The 21,747-nt window shown below is 61.4% G+C and overlaps 2 protein-coding genes and 1 long non-coding RNA gene across 14 annotated transcripts in view; 2 read left to right on the plus strand and 1 right to left on the minus strand.

Annotated features, from left to right (window-relative positions):
* The window catches only part of LOC109686275 (microtubule-associated serine/threonine-protein kinase 3), a gene marked incomplete in the record, with an annotated part of 381,278 nt that overhangs the window by 245,775 nt on the left and 113,756 nt on the right, over positions 1-21,747 (plus strand).
* Positions 3,246-4,604, minus strand: LOC141416590 (uncharacterized). Its single transcript, XR_012441230.1, has 2 exons — positions 4,343-4,604; positions 3,246-3,576 (listed from the first exon to the last, which is right to left on the minus strand). It is a non-coding gene; the product is annotated as an uncharacterized lncRNA (long non-coding RNA).
* Positions 4,809-21,747, plus strand: part of LOC109694650 (CREB-regulated transcription coactivator 1) — a 43,839-nt gene continuing 26,900 nt past the window's right edge. For 11 of the 12 annotated variants that reach the window (XM_020176737.2, XM_074053564.1, XM_074053565.1 and 8 more), the window contains exon 1: positions 4,809-4,979. In XM_020176737.2, the coding sequence (XP_020032326.2) occupies positions 4,854-4,979 (126 nt within the window). In that variant the 5' untranslated portion in view covers positions 4,809-4,853. Of the gene's footprint in view, positions 4,980-5,259; positions 5,493-21,747 lie in introns of those variants that run through there. The other variant, XM_074053572.1, reaches the window with a different exon arrangement.

The following is a 21,747-nucleotide window of genomic DNA, read 5'->3' on the forward strand; positions in this document are numbered from 1 at the left end:
GCCCGGCCTGCCCGGCACGATGGGCCCCGGCTGGAATGAGGTCACCCCACACGAGGGGTCCTGCCGGACGCGGAGGCACAACCCGTGCCCCACACAGCACGGGCGTCTGTGTGCGGCCCCTGTAGTCTGTGTGGCCAGCCAGCTGCCATGACCCCCTCCCCAGTAGAACCCCAGTTTGCTGCCAGCAGCTCCGTGCCCAGCTTCGGGCTTGATTTAAGATTCAGCAGAGCCGTTCTTGGCAGTGCCTTTTGCCAGGGTTGTTTTTGATCTGGGCTCATTTCCCGGCTCTGGCCAGTGAGCTGTGAGGGGTCGGGTGTTTCTGGACAAGGGAGAGGCCTTGTTGCCCCTTTCCTTTCCTGACTGCTTCCTATGTGGACACGATGCCAGGAGCTTCTGCAGCCATCTTGTGGCCATGAGGAGCAAGTTAGGAGAGGAACAAGGAGGCTTTCTCCGTGAGCCCTGAAATCCTGGGCACACCATCTTGGTCTTCTTACCCTCTGATTTTTCAGATCCCAGGTGCTGTTGGTCCAATATTCTGATACTAGCAGGCCAGCCTGGGCCAAGCAGAGAGACCGTAGCTCAACAACAACAACAACAAAAAAAACCCAGCAAAACAAAACAAAACTCAGAAACTCAGAGAAGTGGCAGGAAGGCTGGAAAACCAGGCTGAGAAAACAGGAGTCGAGGGACCAGGAAGCCAGACAGCCAGGCCCTCAGCTGAAATGTCAGCGGCCTGGCTGGCGAGGAGTCTCTGCACGGCGCTCAGCCCCGCTGCCCCTGGGGAGCCAGGTGGCCCTGCCCTGCTGTTTCTTTGCCCTACTTGATCTGGGGTGGAACAGCCCTGTTGGCTCAGCCCCATCCTCTGCCAGTGTCCCAGCTGCCTGGGGAGCAGAGACGGGTCAGCATGTCAGTCAGCCGTAGCCATCCGTGCTCATTCTCCTCTGGCCTCGGTTGGGCCACTCTGCTGTGGACAATAGGACGCTCCGCTGCCCTGTGTTAAATGGATAAGCAGAACCACTCGGGCCCTCCAAAGGTCAAGACTTGGAACTCTTACACTATCGCATCTGCCCATCTGACTTTGGCCAGGCAAATCTCATAACCAAGCCCCAAAATGAGGAGTGGGGGAACGGCTTTCTCCGGGAAGGAAGGACTGCAGAGCGACACGGTCAAGACCATGGGCACAGAATCATGGGCCGGGGCTGTGGGGGGACCGGGGCCAGTACCTTGGCTCACACTTCTCTTACTGAGGGCTGACTCCCCAGACTCGGATGGGGACCCAGGTAAAGAAAAACAGAGAACAAAAGCCAGCCCTTCCTCTACTGCAGCCGTGGCACCAGAGGCCTGGGGGCCCCCCCCTGTCTGTGACATCGGGGCAGGTGAGGAAGCTCTGGGTGTTGTGGGATGACCCTCCAACCTCCCTTAGCACAAGTGGGCTGCCCCCTAGAGGTGGCCCGAGCCCTGCTGGCGCCGTCCCCAGTGCATCCTGTCTGCAGTCCTGGCCCAGCACTCACTGTGCCTTTTACTCTCTGACGGGGGGGCCTGGTTTGGGGTCGGAGATGAGTCTGTGGCCTGAATTTACCTCCCCGCCATGTGGGCACCCCGAGAAGCCAGGGATCCCTTATAAGGAAGAGCTGGACAGCCAGCTGAGAGAGGCTAAGTGCCTCCCGAGCCTTATCTGTTTAATCTCTCAAGAGCTAATGGTGCCATTTACCCACACTTCCCCCAGAAGAGCAGCCAAGACACCGTCCCCCTGACGCACAAGGCCTGGCCAAAAACCCACAGGAGCTCAGGTTGTCATTGACCTTGTATAAAGGCTCCCTGAGGCCTGATGCAGGGGAAAGGTCTCTCCAGGAGGGGGACCACCTGTGCAAAGGCCCTGAGGCAGCAAGACCGGGGTGGAGGGCAAGATGGGTCAGAGAGAGCTATGACACAGAGGACGGGTCCAGGAGGCAGCAGGAAGTGGTTTATAAGATGTGTTCCGTAACCCAAGTGAAGCCCTTCAGCAATTGGACACTTCCCTCCCTTCCAGGACAGGCCAGAGAGTGACCCAGGCCTGGGTGAGCCTGGAGTGAGAGACTCAGCTCTCCTTGGTGATCAGGATAGGCCTTCTGGAGAAGGTGAGTCTTGAGGAATGAGTAGGCTGGAAGTCATTTAACAAACACTTTTGTGCCACCACCCCCCCAATCCTGCCATGTAGTATTATTCTGGGAAGTAGAATGAACACAGGTGAGTACAGAACAAGCCTCCAGAGTAGGAAAGCCTGTGTCGAGTCCTTTCCCTGTCACACAGGAACGGTTAAAAGAGGAAGGAAACTTCCAGCTTCGGATCTCAGTCAGCAGAGAACAGAGCAGGCAGCACCCCAGAAGCAGCTGCCTTCAGGGTGGGGTGCTCCCGGGTCGGGATGAGACACCAGGGGACGGCTGCCCACAGTCCTTAGGAGGGTCTCAGAGGAGAGGCCTGAGGGTGGAAGGTGCCAGCCACTCAAGGATCTAGGGGGACAGCAGCCCAGCCAAGGGAGCCATGCCCACAAAGACCTGGAGGTGGGGTGGTGAGGAGGTGGTGGGTGGGTCTGGGGGGCTCGGGAAGAGGGTAGGATGGGTAATGGGGTCCCTGTGGCTCACAGAGGCCACGGGATGTTCTGAGGAGCATCACAAGATCACCCTTGTTTTTAATTTTTTTTTTTTTGCCACAGGGCCTCACCGTGCAGCCCTGGCTGGCCTGGAACTCCCAATCCTCTGGCCTCAGGCTCCGCTCCTGAGGGCTGGGGTCACAGGCAAGGCCACCGTGCCCAGGTCCCAGCTTAAGGAAGGAAGGGAATAAGAGGGGGGACAGGAAGACTTCAGCCCTGGATTCTGCCCGGTCACCCTCCTCTGACCTGGGGGTCAGTGGAGCAGAAGGGGACTTGAGTCACCGTCAAGGCGAATGGGGAGGTAGGGCAGCCACTGGACTCACTTCACCTGAGGTGCAGTCCTTTCTGCAACCTGACACCTTGCCCAATCTTTTCTTTCCACCTTTCTGTGTCGGGAAAGTGGCTCCCTGCAGATGTTTGTAAGGGACACAGGTAACCTCACTAAAACCATAAAAAAAAAAAAAGCCATGTGGGGCCAGAAGGTGGATCCTCCCTTGGGGCTGGGTTCTACCTCCCGGGATGGTGGCAAGAGCTAGAAGCCACCGGCAGCACACGCCTGCCGTTGGGAAGTGGGTCTCAGTCAGGGACAGACACAGAAAAAGAAATTCAAATAAACTCATGCAAAAGAGAGTTTTCAGGTCGTATCACTAAAAAGGCAGGGGTATCCAGCTTCAGGTGCAGCTGCATCCAGGAGCTGGACACCTTTGGGCTCTGTTTCCTAGACATGTGTTCAGCCTCTTCACACGGGGGCTTCCCACCGTGCAACCTTCAAGTAAGGCGGAGTCTTCTTGTTCCCACGGTCAAGCAAAAGTCCCAGAGTCGCATCTCATTGGGCAAACTGGCAGCCAATCCTGACGGCCCAGGCACTGGGCTGTGCTGATTGGCCAAGCCGTCCACGTCGGTGGGTGGGAGGAGTCGTGAGGCCAGCCCCACCCACTTCTCAGACTCTGGAAGGGTGAACAGAGGGTGTCCCGGAAGGACAGGCGTCGCCAGAAAGGGCAGGGTAGGAGATGCATGTCAAGCACAAAAGTGCTCAAAGCCACAAGAACAAGGACTGAAAGAGGGCGTGGCCAATGGCCAGGGCACTCCAGAGGAAAACCTTTGAATAGGGATATTTTATTACCCGTCCTATAGCGTGCGAAGAGCCTGCTAGAAAATGCTGCTGTCCCCTGAATCTCCACCAGCACCCCCAGCTATCCTGCACTCTAGTATACAGTGTGCCTGTGTGTGGTGCAGACAGAACCCCTAAGCGGCCCAGATCCTTAATTCAATCCTCCTAGTTTCAGGACAGACAGCTGGGTGTCACTTCCCTGGGTCACCTCTCTACCACCGGGAAGACTGTGACCTCTTTCTCTGCTGAATCTAGGTGGAAACTCGGGATCCTTCTGTTACCACCCCAATGCAAAGCACAGACCTTTGAACGAAGGGGGTTATGGACGGGGTTTATGCGCTGGGGGCTGCAGGTGACATTCCCTGCCCCTGGTGGCCCCAGTTTCTCCCTCTCTCTCCCCCTCCCCCTCCCCCCTCTGTCTGTCTGTCTGTCTGTCTCTCTCTCTAGCTCCCCCTCTTCCTACGGGTCTGGGATGGACCGGGGCATCGCGCATGCTAGGCGCGCCCCTGACACACGTGGGCATGTGTGGGTTACCCTCGCTCCCCTCCCCCGTGCCCCGGGCAGGGACCACGTGTGCCGGCTCCTGCGTGCCCCCACTTTACCTGACACACGGCAGGTGCTCCATGAACCTCGAGGGAATGCACCAATGGCCGGAACCCGGGACTGGTCTCAGAACTCTGAATCGGGGTGCCACCTATCCTTGGGGACATGCCAGGTCCTACCGTTGCAAACTGGACGGGCACGGGTCAGACTTGTCTCCCGCATCCTACCCCACCGCCTTCATGGACTCCGGCCCCGCAGCCGGGCGGCCGCTGTCCAGCGAACTAAGCAGCGGGACACCGCGCATGCGCGGAACCCCGACTCCTTTCCCTCCCTGTTTCTCCCCGCGGCGCACGCATGCGCCGTCGCCCCCGCGCCACGCGCCGCTGCTGCGCGCCTGCGCCTTGCACTTCCTCGCCGCCACCGCCATCACCACCGCCCCCCCCATGCGCATGCGCACTCCACGCCGCTCGCGGGCCCGACCGGCGCGTGCGCGGTGGCGCGGGCGGGTGGGGGGCGGGAGGCGGAGGAGTAGGAGGAGGAGGTGGTGGAGGAGGCGGCGGCGGCGAGAAGATGGCGACTTCGAACAATCCGCGGAAATTCAGCGAGAAGATCGCGCTGCACAATCAGAAGCAGGCGGAAGAGACGGCGGCCTTCGAGGAGGTCATGAAGGACCTGAGCCTGACGCGGGCCGCGCGGGTGAGGGGGCCGCCCGCGCCCACCCCGCGGGCCGGCGGCAGCGGCGGCGGCGGCGGCGGCGGCGGCGGAGGGAGGGAGGGAGGCAGGGAGGGAGGGGCGCGTGCCGGGCGCGTGCCCGGGCGGGGGGCGGGGGCGCGCGCGGGGGCGGGGCGCGGCGGGGGCGGGGCTTGGCCGCCCGAGGGCACAGGTGTCCCCATGCCCCGCGTCGTGGGCGGGACGGTCCCCCTCCCCCATCCCCCCCCCCGCCTCGGGATCCCCGGGGTGCAGCATTGCTCCTGGGGGACGACAGGTGCCACCCTGTCTCTGCTACCTGGAGGGCACCGGGCCTCCACATTGTTACCTCCGGGAGGGGGAACAGGTGCGGCTCCAGCGCTACCTGAAGGGGACACGTGTCCTGACATCACGGGTGGCTCACCCGAGGGGACAGATGCCTTCCCGCATCATTAGTACCTGCAGAGGACAGGTGTCCCCACATCACTGCCACGTGTGTGGGGCGCCGTGACACTGAGATGTGTGAGTTGGAAGATGTTTGCCAGCATTGCTTGGGGGTTGGGACCCGAGGGGGACAGGCGTCCCCATCGTTGCTACCCAAGGAGACAGGCATCCCCAATTTTGCTATCCAGGTTGACATGCAACCCCATCCTTGCTATCCAGGGGTACAGGCGTCCCCAGCCTTGCTACCCCGGGGCGGGGGGAACAGGTGCTCTCACATCCTTGCCACCTGAAGGGAGGGCTGTCTCTACATCATTGTCCCTCCTTGTGTATCGGGAGAGGGACAGATGTCCCCACTTGCAGACCGAGATGGGGCAGGTACTCTCACTCTGGAACACCTCAGTGCCCCCCATGGCGTCCTAAGAGCGGACAAGCACGCAGTTTGCGCTGTGTCCTGGAACTGGGAGTGACACAGCTGGATGTGTCCTGTGGCTTGTATGGTGGGAACCAGGCAGGGTTCCTGCTGGTGGGACAGGGGACTGCTGGCTACAGGGTGGGGCAGAGATCTGTGTCTGTGCAGCCTGTATGTTGGGGAACCAGGCGCCGTTCCTCCTGGTGGGATAGGGGACAGCTGGCCACTGGAGCCAGAATGCAGGACAGGTGTGCCTCGGGTGGGGGTGTCCTTGGGGTGGGGAGCAAGTCCCTACAGCCTGGGCAGCCGTGTGGGCCTGGGGCTGCACCGTGGCTGGCTCTTCTCCTGGGACAGCCCTGTGGTTCCCAAGGGGGCGAGGCACTCCCTGGTCAGGCGTGCCTGGCAAGACCTTCCTCGTGGGTCAGGAGGCAAGAATGCTGCTGTGTAGTGCAGAGTGGGGGGTCCTGCCCTGCACCCCAGGCCTTGGGGAGGTCAGGGCTGCAAACCCTGCATCCCTGGTTTCTGAATTCGGCTACTCGTTGGACTGGCCCAGGAGAACTTGGCTGGGACTTGGGGTCGTGTTATAATTGAGTCCCCTGTTTCTCCCCGAGATCGTGACTGACTTTACTGTCGAGGACGTGTGTCTTCACGAGGATATATTGATCCTCAGCCGGGCTCCGTCCCTTTGCTGGGGGACACTGCCCTTCTTCTCGCCAGGGATGGACAGGTGGCTGGCAAGCGAGCGGTCGCACGTGTGCGCGGTCGGGGAGCCCAGGACGGCGGTGTGCATGTAGTTGGTGCCAAGTGTTTGTGGTGTGACAGGAAGAAAGGGGTCCTGTTGTCTTCGTGGGTGCGCTGGGAAGGGATTGTTGTTGAAAAGGTTCCTTTCAAATAACCGTGTTATCGAGATGTCACTTACAGTTACTTGTTTAACGGTGGCTTTTAGTTTACTCACAGTGTGTGACCCCTCCCCCACCTCTAACGTTCCATCCCCCAAAAGGAGACCCTGTTTCCATCAGCAGCCACTCCCTGTCCCTTTCCCCAGCCCCTGGAAGCCATCACTGGGGACGATTCTGCGCCTCACTTCCCGGGGACACTGGGGACATCTATATGGAGACATTTCTGCCCATCATGAGGGTCGCCGTTTGGCAGGTCGTCCCACAGTCTTCACGCACCACGTGGGTGTGCCCCTCAGGAAGGCTCCCTCCCAGCTTGGTGGACGCAGAGACCAAGCTTGTGGACCCCCAGGGCACTGTCACACCTGTGCCCAGGTGAGGAGCGACTCCCATTCCTGTCCTGCTCAGTGGTGATGCACTTGGAGCTGCTTTCCTGCTAGGGAGGCCCCACCAGAGGCCGTCTGCTAAATGAGTGTTGGGGCAGGGCCTCGGGGCCATGGGGGGGCCGTGTGGGGTTGGGGTGGGGAGCCAGGGTACAAGCGTTCCTCCCACTGTGCCCAAGAGCTGCAGCTCTCTGCTGTGTGACTCTGGGCAGGTTTCTTAACCTCTCTAGATCTGTGAAGGTTAGGGCAGGCAGCTGGTTCATTTCACTCAATGACAGTTTTCCTTAGCTGGTGCATTCTGGGACTGTGCTGGTGGTGGGGACCCAGTGGACACTCCAATGCCATGCTTTGGGGTAGCTGGCGTGGATCTAGGGGGCACCAGAGAGAATGATTCCTTAGGTGTAAAATAGTCTATTCACAGGGGGACACCCAGAGGACCCGAGAGGAGGAGGAGGGGGAGGCAAGAAGGTGGGTGCTGAGGCAGGGGAGGGACAGAGGGGGCCTGCAGCGGGGGTGGCCATCCCAACTTACTTTATTGAGACACACAGCAGCCCGCTGTAGGCTCGGCATTCTGGGATTGAGGCAGCCACCTGTGCATGGGGAAAGAATGGCTTCCCTAGAAGAGCTACAGGCTTCCCCCCCTGGTCATTGTTCTCCAAAGATACAGTGTAGCAAGTGTCTAGGTGGCAGTTACAGTGTCTCCTTGACAGGATGAAGACTCAGGGGAGGCCAGGAGGGGAGGCTTTGAGAGGCCATGTGGGCGCAGGCTCTGTTGCAGACCCCACAGCATCCGTGGGCTGCGAGGCCTTGGGATTTCTGGAGCTGGTCCCCCTCCAACACCCAGGGACAGCTAGTTTGTATGCACCAATCAGTGGCTTTTGTGATAGTCACAGCCGTGGCCCATAGGCAGCCAACCTGAAACTCCTTTGCACCCTCAGAGGAGCCCCCAGTCCCCAGCCCCTGCCCCGCTTCCTGTTCTGGGCATTTCCTGTCGATCGGATACATGGCACGTGGCCTTTGTGCCTGGCTCTGTCACTCAGCACCTTGTTTTTGAGGTCCATCCACGTGTGGCATGGGTTGGACCTCATTTTTTTTTTTTCCAGCCCTGTGGTTGGAACTCAGGGCCTCCACCTTGAGCTGTAGGGAAGAACACGGAGCACAGAGTTCACCCCTTTGTATTTCCTCAAGTGTGCTGTGCAACGGGGAGTTCTGATGTGGCGCCATCGTCACCTCACTCCCCCGAGGCTGGGTGATGCAGGTCCAACCTGTGAGGCCATCGTCTGCCGCTTGGACCCTGTGTGTCCACCTCCGGCTGAGGTGCAACCCAAGCTGCCCTTGGTCGTCATGTCCACATGGCTGTGCAATGTGAACTTCCTCGCACAGACGTGGACCGAGGGACAGCGTGGTGCCCTCTGAGGACGCCTCTGCCTCGGGGAGGCGTCACACCCCGTCAACTGGGCCTAGGGCAGCCTGGGCCTCCAGGTTAGGGCCGTACTGGCGTGGGCAAGCAAGGCAGGGCCCCCCAAAGATGCTGGCGGATTGGAGCGGGGAGAGAGGGGATGGGAATGTCAGCTGCTGGCTGGTAGCATGGGACATGGCACTTGGGCTGAAAGAAGACCTCACATAGCTAGGTGTGGTGGCCCTGTGGTCCCAGCTACTCGGGAGGTGGAGGCAGGAGGGTTGCTGGAGCCCGGGAGTTTGAGACAAGTTAGGGCAGCACAGGGAGACCCCGTCTCAAGAAAGTAGCAGTTCCCTGGTCGAACTGAGGGACAATGTGCTGGTCCTTCCCAGGATGGTGAAGCAACCGGTCCCTGGACACAGGGCTAAGGTATTGAAGAGGGAGGTCACCTGGCCTGGCCCCCATCCCAGCTCTGGCAGTGGCCACCTCCCCGCTGGCTGCCTGCCCTGCCTGGTGCCGTCTGTGGCCTCTGTGCATACATAGGACCCATCCCCTAGACCGGGAGTCACACCCATAGTGGCCTCGTGATGGCCCCAACAATCATTAGTCCACCCCTCGAGTCCCCTGGAACCTGGGGACGGAGTCCTCTCTAGAAAGGTCTCCGCGGGTGGAATTCGGGTTAGGATCCAGGGCTGAGGTCATCAGGATTGAGGGTGGCTCTCACCTCAGTGGACTAGTGTCCTTATAAAAAGGGAAGGCGGATTGGCGGAGTGCCTGCCTAGCAAGTGTGAGGCCCTGAGTTCAAACTCCCGTGCCAACCCCCCCCTCAAATAAATAAAATTTAAAAAGGGGAGGCAATACAGAGTCCCTGGGCGATGGCCTCATGCAAACAGACAGGGACTGGGAGCGGCTAGAAAGGCCTTCAGGCGACCTCGGGGCCCTGGCTATGCAGGGAGCTCAGGGTGAAGGGGACAGAGGGCAGTGGGCCTGGGTCAGGGCAGGGCTGGCTTGTGCCTGGTGTTTTGGAGCTGACTGCCTGGCAGAGGCCAGATGCCCAGGGGACAAAGAGTGAGGACTTTGGATTGTGTCCTGAGCAGGGGCGGGGACAGAGTGACCAGAGTCACTCTCCCACTGTATCCTCAGTCCTGCCCCCATCTAGCAGATGGGGAAACTGAGGCTGCAGCAGCAACCTGGCCAGAAGAGGCAAACGTGGTGCTGCCCGGGGAGAAGCAGCGACGTGTGATTGAGGGGTTAGAGCCACGCTTGAACCTTCTCTTGCTTGGCTGGGAGGCGGGGTTTCCGCTGTATGACTCAGTTTCCCCAGCTGAGTCCCCGTTTCTCCTGTGTCCAGACCCAGGAGTCACCGTCTTCTGCTGCGGGCCACTGTGGTCTTGGAGGGAGTGACCGCAGTGGCGGGCAGGGGGGACAGCACACGAACCTGTTTGCGGAGTTGAGGGTTGGTCTGGCCCCCACACCCACCTCCACATCCCTACAGAGGTCCCCTGCCTGGGCTGTGACACCTGAGACAGATGTCCTGTCACCCAGTGTGTGGCTGGAAATGTCATCACCAGCCCAAGATGCCGGGCACCTGTGCACGCTAAGCGCCCGCCCTCACAGGCCACTGCCCGGAGCCTCTCCCAGCGCGTGCTCCGCAGGCCAGGCTTTGTCCCGTGCAAAGACGCATCCTCCTCCTGGCGTTCCGTGTGGCCTGGGTCCGCGTGGCCCTCCACACCGGCCAGCATGGCCTGGCCTCCACTTGGACCGCTGCTCCTGTTTCTCTGTTAACCTGGAATTACGGATGGCACCTCCAGCCGTGGTGACCACATGTGAAGCGACATGTCAGTATGTCAGACAGCAGAGCCGGCCAGGTGTGGCTCAGTTGTCCCTGGCTGTGACACGTGCCTGAGGACAGCGGCCTAAGATGGGGGTGGGGGGGTGGGGGGTGGAGTTTGCTCTGCCTCCTGGCATCAGAGGTCTCAGACCTGAGGGGAGGCGGCCCCTGTCCCACTTTGGGGACGTCTGAGGTTCTGCGTGGGCAGGTGTGGGGTGCGAGGTCCGAGGGCCCTGCCCCAGGTGTGGGCAGGTGTGTGAGTGCTGACCACGGACTCACCCGGGTGGACAGGTCAGTGTGGGCTGGGGCAAGCTGGCCCTGGGCTCAGTGGCCGTCATGCTTACAGTGGGGAGGATCTTCCTGTCACTGTCCCTGTTCTCAGCCCAGAGCACAGAGCCAAATGACTCTTGCCTGAACCTGTCACAGCTTGCTCTGTGTCTTGGGGTCCCATGACATCACAGGCCATCAGATCCCTCTGTTTGGGACTGGGTGTGGTTCATCATGGTGGAGCGGCCATCATCTGTGCTGGTGGCTTCTGGTCTCAGCTTGGGGATTCCACAGGGTGTATAGGGAAAGGCCATATAGACGTCAGGGCTGGGGTTTGGCCTGGGAGGTGACAGCCAGTGTGAGGTGCAGCAGGCTTCAAACCAGCAGCCAGTCCATTGAGAGCAGGTGCTCACGGGGCTGCGTCTGCCTCCAGGGCATGTGGCAGCATTTGGGGACATTTCTGGTTGTCACGACTGGGGGCGAGGTGGGAGCTGTGCCGTCTTTGAGTGGGTGGGGACTCAAGATGCAGCTCGGCAGACCCTCAGCCCAGCTCCACCCCCAGTGGCCTGGCCCTAAACAGTGGCTGGCGGGAAGGCTGGTGCCGAGCTTCTGGGGTGCAGGGTGCTCGGGGTGGTGGTGAAGGCAGTGACGGTGCCATCCTTGGGTTGCAGGGAGGCTGAGGTCCCAAAGCCGTGCTGGCAAGCGTGAGGGGAGCGAGGGGAGATCCAGCCAGTGTGGACCACCCCAGGGGCCTGTGAGGACCCTTGTCTGTGGACAGGCCTGGGATCAACCAGCTGGGCCGGGCAGGGCAGGGCATGCCAGGACTGCATGGAGTGAGGGACTGGGAGAGGCAGGTGGCAGAGGGCCCTGACTGTGCAGATGACGGAAGCCACAAGCCCTACTGGGGATCGTGATGGCAGTGTGTGTGACCGGGGTAAAGTAGCAGAAGCCAGCTTTGTTGGAGTCCCTGGGCATGGTGGGCTATGGCAGTGGCCCATGAGAGAGAGCCTGTCACCCACCCCTCCTGCCCGGATGAAAAACACTTGCAGCATGAAGGGAGCAGGGGCCAGAACTTGGTCCGTGTTACACACTGGGCCTTGACTTACGTCCAGCCATCGAAACACAGAGGTTGTCCCTGGTTTCCACCACCCCGTCCGTGAATGAGGGTGACACTGTCCTCACTGAGTGCGGGGAACAGCCCCACCATGTGTCACTGAGCTCTGTGGTGGGGAGTGGGTGACCCACCACGAGGGTTTTTTTGTTTTGTTTTTGGTGGGTCTGGGGTTTGAACTCAGGGCTTCACGCTTGCATGGTAGGTGCTCAATGGCTTGAGCCATACCTCCAGCCCATTTTGGTCTGGTTATCTTGGAGATGGGGGGGTGGGGGGGTTCATGAACTATTTGCTTGGGCTGGCCTTGAACTGTGATCCTCCTGATCTCAGCCTCCCAAATAGCTGGGACCACAGGTGTGAAAGCCATCAGCGCCCAGCTTCCAAGAGGGGTTTTGAGCAAGGCTTGGGAAGGGCGGGGTCCCCCCAGCCTGCAGTGTGGGGGTGCCAGCAATTTGGGGGACCTGGTCATACCTTGGAGCCCCTGCCATGGACAGCCTCTCCGCCCTGACACCCTCCCTCTACTCCTGGTGCCACCATGCCCTGCTGGCTCCCATGCAGAGGAAGAGACCCAGGTGTGGCCGGATGGGGGTCCAGGTGTGCAAACAAGGAAGCCACTGTGTGCCTCGAGGGCCAAGGCTACAGAGTCAATATTTATTGTTTGCCAAGAGGAAATGAAGCAAGGCCAGGTCTCGTCCTCAGGGTGCTCAAATGGCACACAGGGGAAAAGCGCAGGGACGTTCTACGGCTCCAGGCGCCCCCCAGTGTGGTCCCCACGTCCCCTGGCTGTGGCAGCCCCAGGCGTCCCTCACAGCTCTGCTCCCCCGCCATGGAGAAGGGGCCCCATGGTCTCTGAATCCTCAGGTCACATGGGTGTCTGGACTGGGGCCTGGCGATGGGTGCCACCTGCTCGTGCTGGCTAGGTTCTGGGCACAGATGCCACCAGCACATGGCGATGGTGGCAGTCGGGGCACAGGGTGGGGACTCGGCAGGCATCCAGCAGGTGGTGAGGACACGCAGTGAGCACATGCTAGCAGGCACTCAGAGTGTATGCAGCAGGCGCACAGGCTGTATCCAGCAGGCCCTTGGTGTGTATTCGGCAGGCTCTCGGGGAGCACTACAGCAGTAGCGAGGGCCCTGATCTCACAGTGTGGTTTGGGAGAACAGCGCTTCCTGCCACCCCACCAGGCTCCCGCGAGTCCCGGGACAAGGCCTGGGGTCCTGTTGTCAGTCCGTGCTCAGGGCCGTGGCGTCAGGAGCGTACAGCAGCGACTTTCTGGAGCTCTGGGGGAGCCATGCCAGCCGAGCCTGACCTGACACACGTGGCGGGCCGGGTAGACGTCACACCCCTCGAGTCGGGCAGCACCCCTCAGCTCCGGGGACAAAGTGAGAGGCTCCGGGGTCTCCCCGCGAGGCCGGAGCTTCTCACGGGAGGATCTTGGTGGTGAGGCTCGGGGACCATGGTGAGGCCTTGGCATCTGGTCCTGGATGTCAGGATGGTGACATGACTTATGTGCAGCAGAGATGCCCCCTCCTACCGTGTGGGACAGGTTTGGGGCAGGGGCAGGAGATGGGGACCGCTGGCTGTGTCGCCCTGTGCCCCAGGGCGCTGGAGCTGGCACAGCAGAGCCTGCTGTCACCCAGGGGGCACGGGAAGCGGGGTTCGTGTTACATGGTGACATCCTCGCTCCCAGTGTACAGGAACTCACTCTGCAGCTCGGGCTGGCCTGGAACTCAGGACCCTCCTGCCTCTGCCGACCGATTGCTGGGGTCACAGACGCGGCCATTGTGCCCGGCCAGGGCCTGATTTCATGTAGGAAGTTCCCTAGATCTGAGCAGGGCTGGGTGGCAGGGCAGGCGTCTGTGTGTGAGTCCCCAAGGTGCTGAATCCATGGCCACGTGTGAGCACCGTGGGTGCCGGGGACCCCAGTCCAGGGTCTCCTTGGGACTTTCATCCCAGGCCCACTGCTGCTGGGGTGCGGCTTGTGGCTGTGGCCGGCGCTCACCCAGCCCCACACCTTGGTGTTTTTTTCTTTACAAATTGAGCTGTTTGTGTTTCCACGCTTGTGTTGGAATTGGAAACAGAAACCCGAGCCTTCGTTTCCTCTGGGCTCTGGCCGCTCACCTGGGTGCAGAGGGCGGGGTGCGGGCCAGTTGGTCAGTCGCCCGGAAGTGTCCAGGAGGCGACAGCACTGCCCAGCGGGGCGCCTGCCCGGTGGATGGCTCTGCAGCCTGGCTGTCCCTCGGGCTGGGGACACAGGAGGCGGAGCTGAGATGGCCGCCAGCCTCAGAGCCCTCCCCCAGTCCTTTCAGCTTTTGCAGTTTTTTTTCAGGTAGGGTCTTAGAGTCTTGCCCAGGGCTGGCCTCGACCAGAATCGTACTTGCCTGTGCCTCCCTAGCTGGGATGACAGGCATGTCACACTATACCTGTCTTACTGGTTGAGATGGGGGGGAGCTGGCCTAAACTGTGAACACCCCCATTGCCTGCCTGCCAAGTAGCTGGGATTATAGGCGTGAGCCACTGTGACTGGCCAGCTCTGTTTAATGTTTGAGGCTCTGCCACTCTGCTCCCTGCAGAGACTGCACTGTTCACTGTCCTCCCCACAGGCCACTCAGCCCCAGTGGCCCCCCCATAACCCTCTAGCACCTGCCGTTTTGTTTTCTTTTCAGCACTGGCTGTGCTGCTGGGCGTGCGGTGGTCTCTCCCTGTGGTTTTGATCCGTGGTTGCTGAAGATCAGGGCCGTGCGGGGCGGCCGCTCGCGTGGAGAAGTCTCTCTCTGTTCGCGTCCCCTGCGAGCCGTTTCTGCACTGGGCTGTCTTTTTGTGTACCCTGGACATTAATTTCTTATCAGCGATGTGATTCGCAAATATTTCTCTCGTTCCGGGGAGCGGAGCCTCTGCACTCCGCGGATGGCGTCCTTTCATGCACAAATGTTTTTAATTTTGACGGAGTCCAAATTTCTGTTTTTTTTTTTTTTGTCTTTTAGCATGGGATCCAAGAAGTCCCTGGCAGAGCCGGCGTTGTGAGCTCTCTCTGTGTCTCCTTCTCACAGGTTTATAATCTGCGTTACGTGTCACTTCTGATTTCTGGGTTTATATTTGGCAGTTACACTTCCAGGGCGATAGTTTGGGGTTTTTGGTTTTCTGGTTTTCACTTTGTTCGACTTGGAGCTGAGTTTCGCACGCAGTGCTGGGGCCGGCTCCAGCTCCACTCTCCCTGCAGAGCCGTGCGTGCGAGACCATCTTGGAGACGTGGGGCGCCAGCGTCCTCGAGGACGACTTGCCTTTACACCTGAGGGCTCGTTCCCAGCTCTCTGTCTGTCCAGGGATTGTCTGTCCATCTGTCTGCACCAGCACCACACCATTCTCATTGCCAGGGCTTGGCAATGAGCTTTGCCACTGGGAAGGGCTCACCCTTCTCTTTCAGGGCCATCTTGGTCCCCTGAGCGCCCCTAAGAATTTCAGGACGGAGTTTTGTTCTGTCTTGTTTCGGTTTGGGCAGTCGGGGTTTGAACTCAGGACTTGTCACTGCCTGGCAGGCATCCTACCACTTGAGTCCACCTTCAGTTCCTTTTTGCTCTGTTCATTCTGGAGACAGGGCCCCAGCGTCCAGGCTCCTGGACAAAACACGGATGTCAGTTGAGGCCCTTGGCAGTGGCCTCTGCCTTCCTCCTTCCTGTCCAGGATGCCCGGGCCCTGGCCTCGGCCCCCCAGCCCAGGGGTCTCAGGTATGGGCTGGGCCGTGACTTCCCTCTCTTCCCACGTCCCTCACCCGTGCTGCCCCTCCTGCCCCTGGGGCCCTGCCACGGGAGGCTGTGTCCTGTAACTTGCAGCAACCTTGGCTGCTTTTCCAGCTGCCCACGCTGATCTGTCCCCTATGGAGTGACCGCCTCCTCCCAGGCCCTGGAGGACAGGCTTGTCCTGGGCCCCGGCAGCCAGGCGGGATACAGAGGAGCCCATGGAGCTAGTGACGTCCCTGGGCCAGGTGGACGTGGAGCAGGGCAGTATGGGGGTGCCGGAGGGGACAGCCAAGGGGATGGCTATGGCCAGGCCTCTGCCCTTGGGCAGTGGTTGACACCATCCCACGGGTGGTGTGACAAGTCACAGGAGGGGCATGACCACTGGCACAGAGGACAGGTGGTGACATGAGCCAGGGTCAGCCCTGGCACCTCAGATCCGCCCAGCTGTACCTCAAGGCCCGTGTGGGAAGGAGGAGATGGCAGCCGCAGGGATTGCAGGGACTGGGTGGGGCATGGGGGCTGTGTGGGACACGACAGAGTCTGGAGCCGCCCAGGACTTGTGTCCACAAGAGGCCGGGCACGGCAGCAGGGTGGCTTCTTCTGGGACCCTGGGCAGCTCCATGACCTGGGACACACAGGTCTCTGGGAAGGAAGGTCCTCGCTGCGGCCCTGTCTGTGGATGCCACCCAGCCTGGACTGAGGGGCCATTCCTACAGGAGTGAGCCCAGGGCTCTGAAGGCCTCAGTCTGGTTCCCGTGCCATGTCCCAGAGAGGCTGCTGTGCCAAGACCTCACTCAGCTGAGATCCCACCAGGCTCAGATCTGGAGGCTCTGAAGTCACATCTCCCATGGCCACCTCTCTTGGGCAGCCTGGCCTCCTCAGACCCCACTCCCCCAGAGCCTCTGCACTCGCCAGGCCTCCCACCTGCAGCGTTCTTCCAGCTTCACTGTCACTGTCACCTCATGGCCACCTGCCCCCTCTCCATCTCCTGCCGGTTTTCTGCACAGATTTCTTCCATTGTCCCCTGCCAAGGCACCCAGTCCAGTCTTCCTTGCTGGCGGGTGGCCCTTTGGCCTGCGTGGCTCGTCCTGGGCACTGCGGCTCCCTGCCCTGGCCTCCCTTCACAGAGGGGCCCAATCCTGCTGGCCAGGGACACACCGGGTTTAACTGGCCAGTGTAGGGACAGATGGGATCCGGGCTGTGCGGAGGGGTGAGCTGCCCCTCCCGAGGGGGCTCTGGGGCACGCAGGCCTGGGCACACACTCCGGACCCCAACAGAAGGTTTTGGTGTTTTGTGGCGAGATCTTGCTGTGTAGCCCACAGTGGCCTGGAACTTGGGATCCTCCTGCCTCTGCCTCTTGAGTGCTGGGGTCACAGGCATGGCCACCACGCCCTGTGTCCCTTGCAGGCCCTAGGCGTCGGGGCCCTCGCGGTTAACAACAGGACGGGCCACCACACCTTTCTTGGTATGTTGGCTCAGGGTGAGACAGGGCCCCACCTCGCTTGGCCTGTGTGCCTGTCCTCACCCTGTCGAGGATGGCTGGCTTGGGGGCTCTCCCGGGAGGGGGACGTCCTTCCAGGCCTCAGGCCAGTCCACATGGCTGTCCAGCTGGAGCAGGAGCAGGGATGAGCTGGGCTTGGTGGCTTGCAAGTGCCATGTTTGTGTGGCCTGACGTGCTGTCATCGGGGACTGCCTGGGAGAGGAATGCTGGCCACACGGTCACGTTGTGTTCTACTTGTCTGTAAAATGAGAGTGGCCTGAGTTAAAGGGAGGGCCGAGGGCTGTGCCCTGGAGAGGCCCGCGTGAGCTGCACGATGGCCAGGTGTGAGAAGCTGTCCTGCCTCTGTCCCCACGGGTGCAGCCAGTCTGCTGCCCTGTCCGGCATGGGTGGCTCTCTGAGTATTGCATGTCACTGGCCTGCTTGGATTGTGGTCTGGGGACAGGAGGTGAGGTCCACCCCACCAGTCCCCGAGGATGGAGCACTTGCCGCTCACGGCCTGCCCTCTCCGTGGCCGTGAGGTGCCCAGGGTGCCGGGATGCGCCCCGAGGTTACGTAAGCACGAGCAAGCTGCGTCTGCAAAGTGGAGCATCCCAGCTATTCTGGGCGGTGATAACGAGGACAGCTCCTGCCTTGTCCTCCACGGTCCCTGCCACCTGGCAGGGAGGCAGCCGGGTCGCAGACGCAGGCGACCCCAGCGCGCAGGCCGTGTGGCAGCGCCCCCCTCTCGCTCTAGCTCTCGTTCTCCGAGCTGTGAGCTGCCAGGAGGCGGCTCTGGCAGATGGCCCGGGGCGGGGGCGGCCACCCCCCCTGCTGCATCTGGGATCCGAGGTGGGGGCGGCACCTGTCAGAAACCAGGCTTGACGGCTTCAAGACGGCCGGGAGGCCAGCCCTGCGGGGTGGGCGGCGTGGCTGGGCGAGGGGCCGCTGGGGGAAAGGCAGCCCCCCCGGGTCAAGTGGCCGGCGTCCCTGCTGCTGGTTTGTGTTGCGGAATTGGTGACAAGACTTGACACTGAGGTCGGCTCCCCAGTGAGGGCGGAGACGACACCCGATGTCCCGGGCTGCACACGAGAATGGTGGAGGGGCTCACCGCTCTCCCTCGGCTCAGTGGCCCACGCGCACCCTTGTGCACGGGGCCTTGGACTGCTGCCTGTGACTGTAGTGACAAAGTGCCGGAAGCCGGGGACTTCCCACAACAGAAATCCATCCTCTTGCCATCCGGAGGCTGAAGGTCCAAAGTCAAGGTGGCAGCAGAGCTGGCTCCATCCGCAGGTGCCAGGAGGCCCCTTCCGGCCTATCTCAGCCTCCCAGAGCTCCCTCCAGCCTGTGTCTGTGTTGTCACGTGTCTCTCTGTCTTTCCACCCTTCTGAGGACACAAGTCCCTCCCAGTCCAGGGCCGCCCCATCTCACCTCCTGCCACCCACCAAAGCCCTCTGCAAGTCCAGGCACAGGTCCTGCCTTAGCACGCAGATGGATACCCGTCGGATATGGGGATATGGGCGACCTGCCACAGACTCAACGCCACGCGTGTCCTCACGAGCCCTTAGTGGGGTCCTGGCGTCCTCTGAGGTTGGCGGTGCTGTGTCCCCATCCCCGACGGGCTCCATCGTGGTGTGGCTGGCTCCCCAACTTCCCTGAGCAGGGTGGAAGTTCCAGCCGTGGGTGTCGTGGACGTGTCATGGAGGATGTGCGCTGTCCTCCCTCCCTGTGTCCTGCAGGCAACTCCCCGCCCCGTGGCGGGGGTGAGGACACTGAGGTCAGGCGCTCACGAGCTTCTCCAGTGTCCTTGGCCAGGCGTGGGCAGAGGGTGGTAGGAGCCCCCGTTCTGCCTCACAGCCATGCGGTGGGGTGCGTGGATGGTGTCCCCCCAGTTCCGTACCGCGCCCTGTGGCTGGCCTGATCTCTGCCTCCTGAGTAGCTGGGATTACAGGTGTGAGCCACCAGCGCCTGGCTGAGTTGGAAATCTCGAATGAGGTGGTGTGCCTTCAGGGCTGGCCCTGTCTACAATGACTGGTGTCCTTATCCAGTGAGCTGGCATGGTGGCACCTGTGGTCCCAGCTGCTCCAAGGCCAAGGCGGGAGTTCAAGGCCAGCCTGGGCCACAGAGTGAGACCTGATCTTGACAATGACAGGCAAGGACACACCAGGCCTCGGAGAGAAGGGGGAGCAGAGGTTGCAGTGCTGTAGCCAAAGTCGGTCACAGTCACAGTCACCATGGTAAACTGTGCACAGTTCAGTGGCACAGCACACAGCAGTGTGTGCAACCCCACCTCTGTGTGGTTCCAGAACATTTCGTCCCTCCCAAAAGGAGACCCCGTCCCCATCAGGAGCCCCTCCCCTCCCCAGCCCCAATGGCCACCTGCTGCACTTACCGCCTGTTGCAGGCATTTCTCATCAGTGGGTCTCAGCCATGCAGCCTTTCCTGTCACTCGCCATGTGCTTTCACGGGTCACCTTGTTCCTTCTCATGGCTGAATAATAGTCCACGGTGTGGGGGGCCTCGGTGTGTGTTCCGTTTCTCTGTAGGGTGGTTTTCTGACTTTTGGCACCCTTCCTTGCAGACAGCACACCTGCAGTTCGCAGCTTGGCTTGATGTCATCTTTAGCGTCCCAGTGTCCATCCCCGCCACCTGACTGAGGTGCTGGTGCAGGGGAGGTGCCGTGGACACTCCTATCTGTATCACTCAGTGTCCGTCACTGTGACAAAATACCTGTGAAAACCACCTTAACAAGTGAAAAGGTCGACTGGGCTCTCGGTTTCCCAGCTGGCTGCTCCTTTGCTGTGGGGCTGAGGTGGGGCAGAGTGGAGCGTGGGGCACGGCTGGAGCGTGGGGCGGAGGAGGTGCTCACCTTGCGATGGCCCGGAAGCAGAGAGGGACAGGAAGGGACTGGGAACAAGATGCCCTTCACGGACCACCCCCCCTCAGTACCTCACCTCCTTCCTGGTGCTACCACCTCCTAGTAGCGCTGTCACCAGCGGGGGACCAGGCCTGCCACACGGGCCCTTCAGGGACACTCAGGCTATCTGCAGACACTTTGCCGAGTAAGGCCACAGCCTCAGCTGTCAGCAGTGAGGACTTAGACTTAACTTTTGGGGACACAAGTGAACCCATGCTGCTGGTACACCTCTCGTCAGTCCCTGAGGCCTTAGGCTATGTCCCCTGAGCTCACCCCCCCCCCCCGGCAGTGTCCCTCGGCCTTTCTCAGAGGCCACCTGGAGCTGGGCTGCACTCAGTATTGTCACGGGAACCTGTGTGCCCCTGCCCGCCAGGCTCCGGTGTCCCTTCTCCTTGGCTCTCGGCACTGACGTGGCCGTGTCCTTCCTGTGCCCTGGGCCTTGGGACCATGCCGGCTGTGGCCTTGGTGACTGCGGGGCCTCCCTGCCTCACGCCCCAGCTTGGTGGCACTCAGACGTCCCTCACTGTGGCCTGCAGGAGCTCCAGCCTTGCAGAGCCCTCGCCGACCGGTCATCTCTTTGCTGTGTTTGTTTCTTGTTTGGTTTTTGAAGCAGGGTCTCACTGTGCACCCCAGGCTGGCCTGGAACTCGAGATCCTCCTGCCCCAGCCTCCCGAATGCTGGGGTCACAGGTGTGGCCGCCACACCCGGCCTCCTTGGCATTTGTCCAGGGTTCAGGCCTGCATCGCTCCTGGGGTGTTGGTTCCTTCTGAGCGCTCAGGAGGCCCAGGTCACCTCCCTCCATCAGAGGACGGGTCCCCCTGCATGGGCCCTTGGTGGATCTGTGTTCACGGGGCCACCAGGCCACTGGTGGACGCAGCTTGGCCATCACACGCTGCAGAGTCCTGGCTGGCCCTTTGGGGCTCTGACCCCTGCCGTCCCAGAGCCTCGTGACGTCCAGGTCCTGGTCAGATGCTCTGCATCCTCTGCCTGTGTTGTTTCCTTAACCGTGGCTCAACGGCCCCTTTCCTGTCCCCACCCTGTCCACTGTCCTGCTCGCAGGCTCCACCTCTGCCTCCTCTCCCTGTGCCACATCTCTTCTGCCCACCCCCGTGGATGTCCCTGGGTTGGGGACCCCCAGCCTTACCCTGGGTCCTCCCGTTCGAGAAAACCCCACAGCACCAGAGCCTGGCCAGCGTACTGCCCCGGCCTCGCCCTCCACCTCACCCCACCGCGGGTCCCACCACCCCGCCGCCCTGCCCAGGACCAGGACCGTCCCGGCCCTCGCTCTGGACGGTGACACAGTTCCATGTCAGCATAAATCCCGGCTTGGCGCGGCTCTGCCACAGGCTCCCGGGCAGGATTACGGGGCGGCCACCTGGCTCTCAGGCCACCTGGCCCCGTCATTTCCTCCCCGGCTGACATACACAGCCTCGCTTCACCCTCGCGCCCTGGGCGACTGTGGTGGGAACTGAGGCCCAGGGACCGTGGGCACAGGCGGCAGGGATGTTGTTCCTGGGATGGTTCTCGGTGTGGCTCTGCAGGTGACCTGGAACTTGGTGACAGCAGTTAGTGCCTTGAGCGGTGTCCCCTGAGAAGTTTCTGTTCCCCAGAACCCGTGACCTCTTAGAAGTCGGGTCTCTGCACGTGTGATCAGGTCGGGTGCGGTCATAGGTGGGCCCCAAGTCCAGTGGCCAGGTCCTTATGACAGCCAGGGACGGAGGAAGCAGAGCGGGGGACGGACGTGTCTTCAAGCCCTGAGCCTGGCAGCCAGCCAGAGCCGGGGACAGGCCTGGGACCTCCATAAGGGCCAGCTGCCCACCGGCCCTGGCCGGCCTCCAGCTGTGAGGGGTCCCTGAGGGCCGGCTGTCCAGCGAAGCTGTCCAGAGGCGGGATGGGTGTCCCGGCT

Source organism: Castor canadensis, chromosome 14 (genome assembly GCF_047511655.1).
Source record: "Castor canadensis chromosome 14, mCasCan1.hap1v2, whole genome shotgun sequence".
NCBI lineage: Eukaryota > Metazoa > Chordata > Mammalia > Rodentia > Castoridae > Castor > Castor canadensis.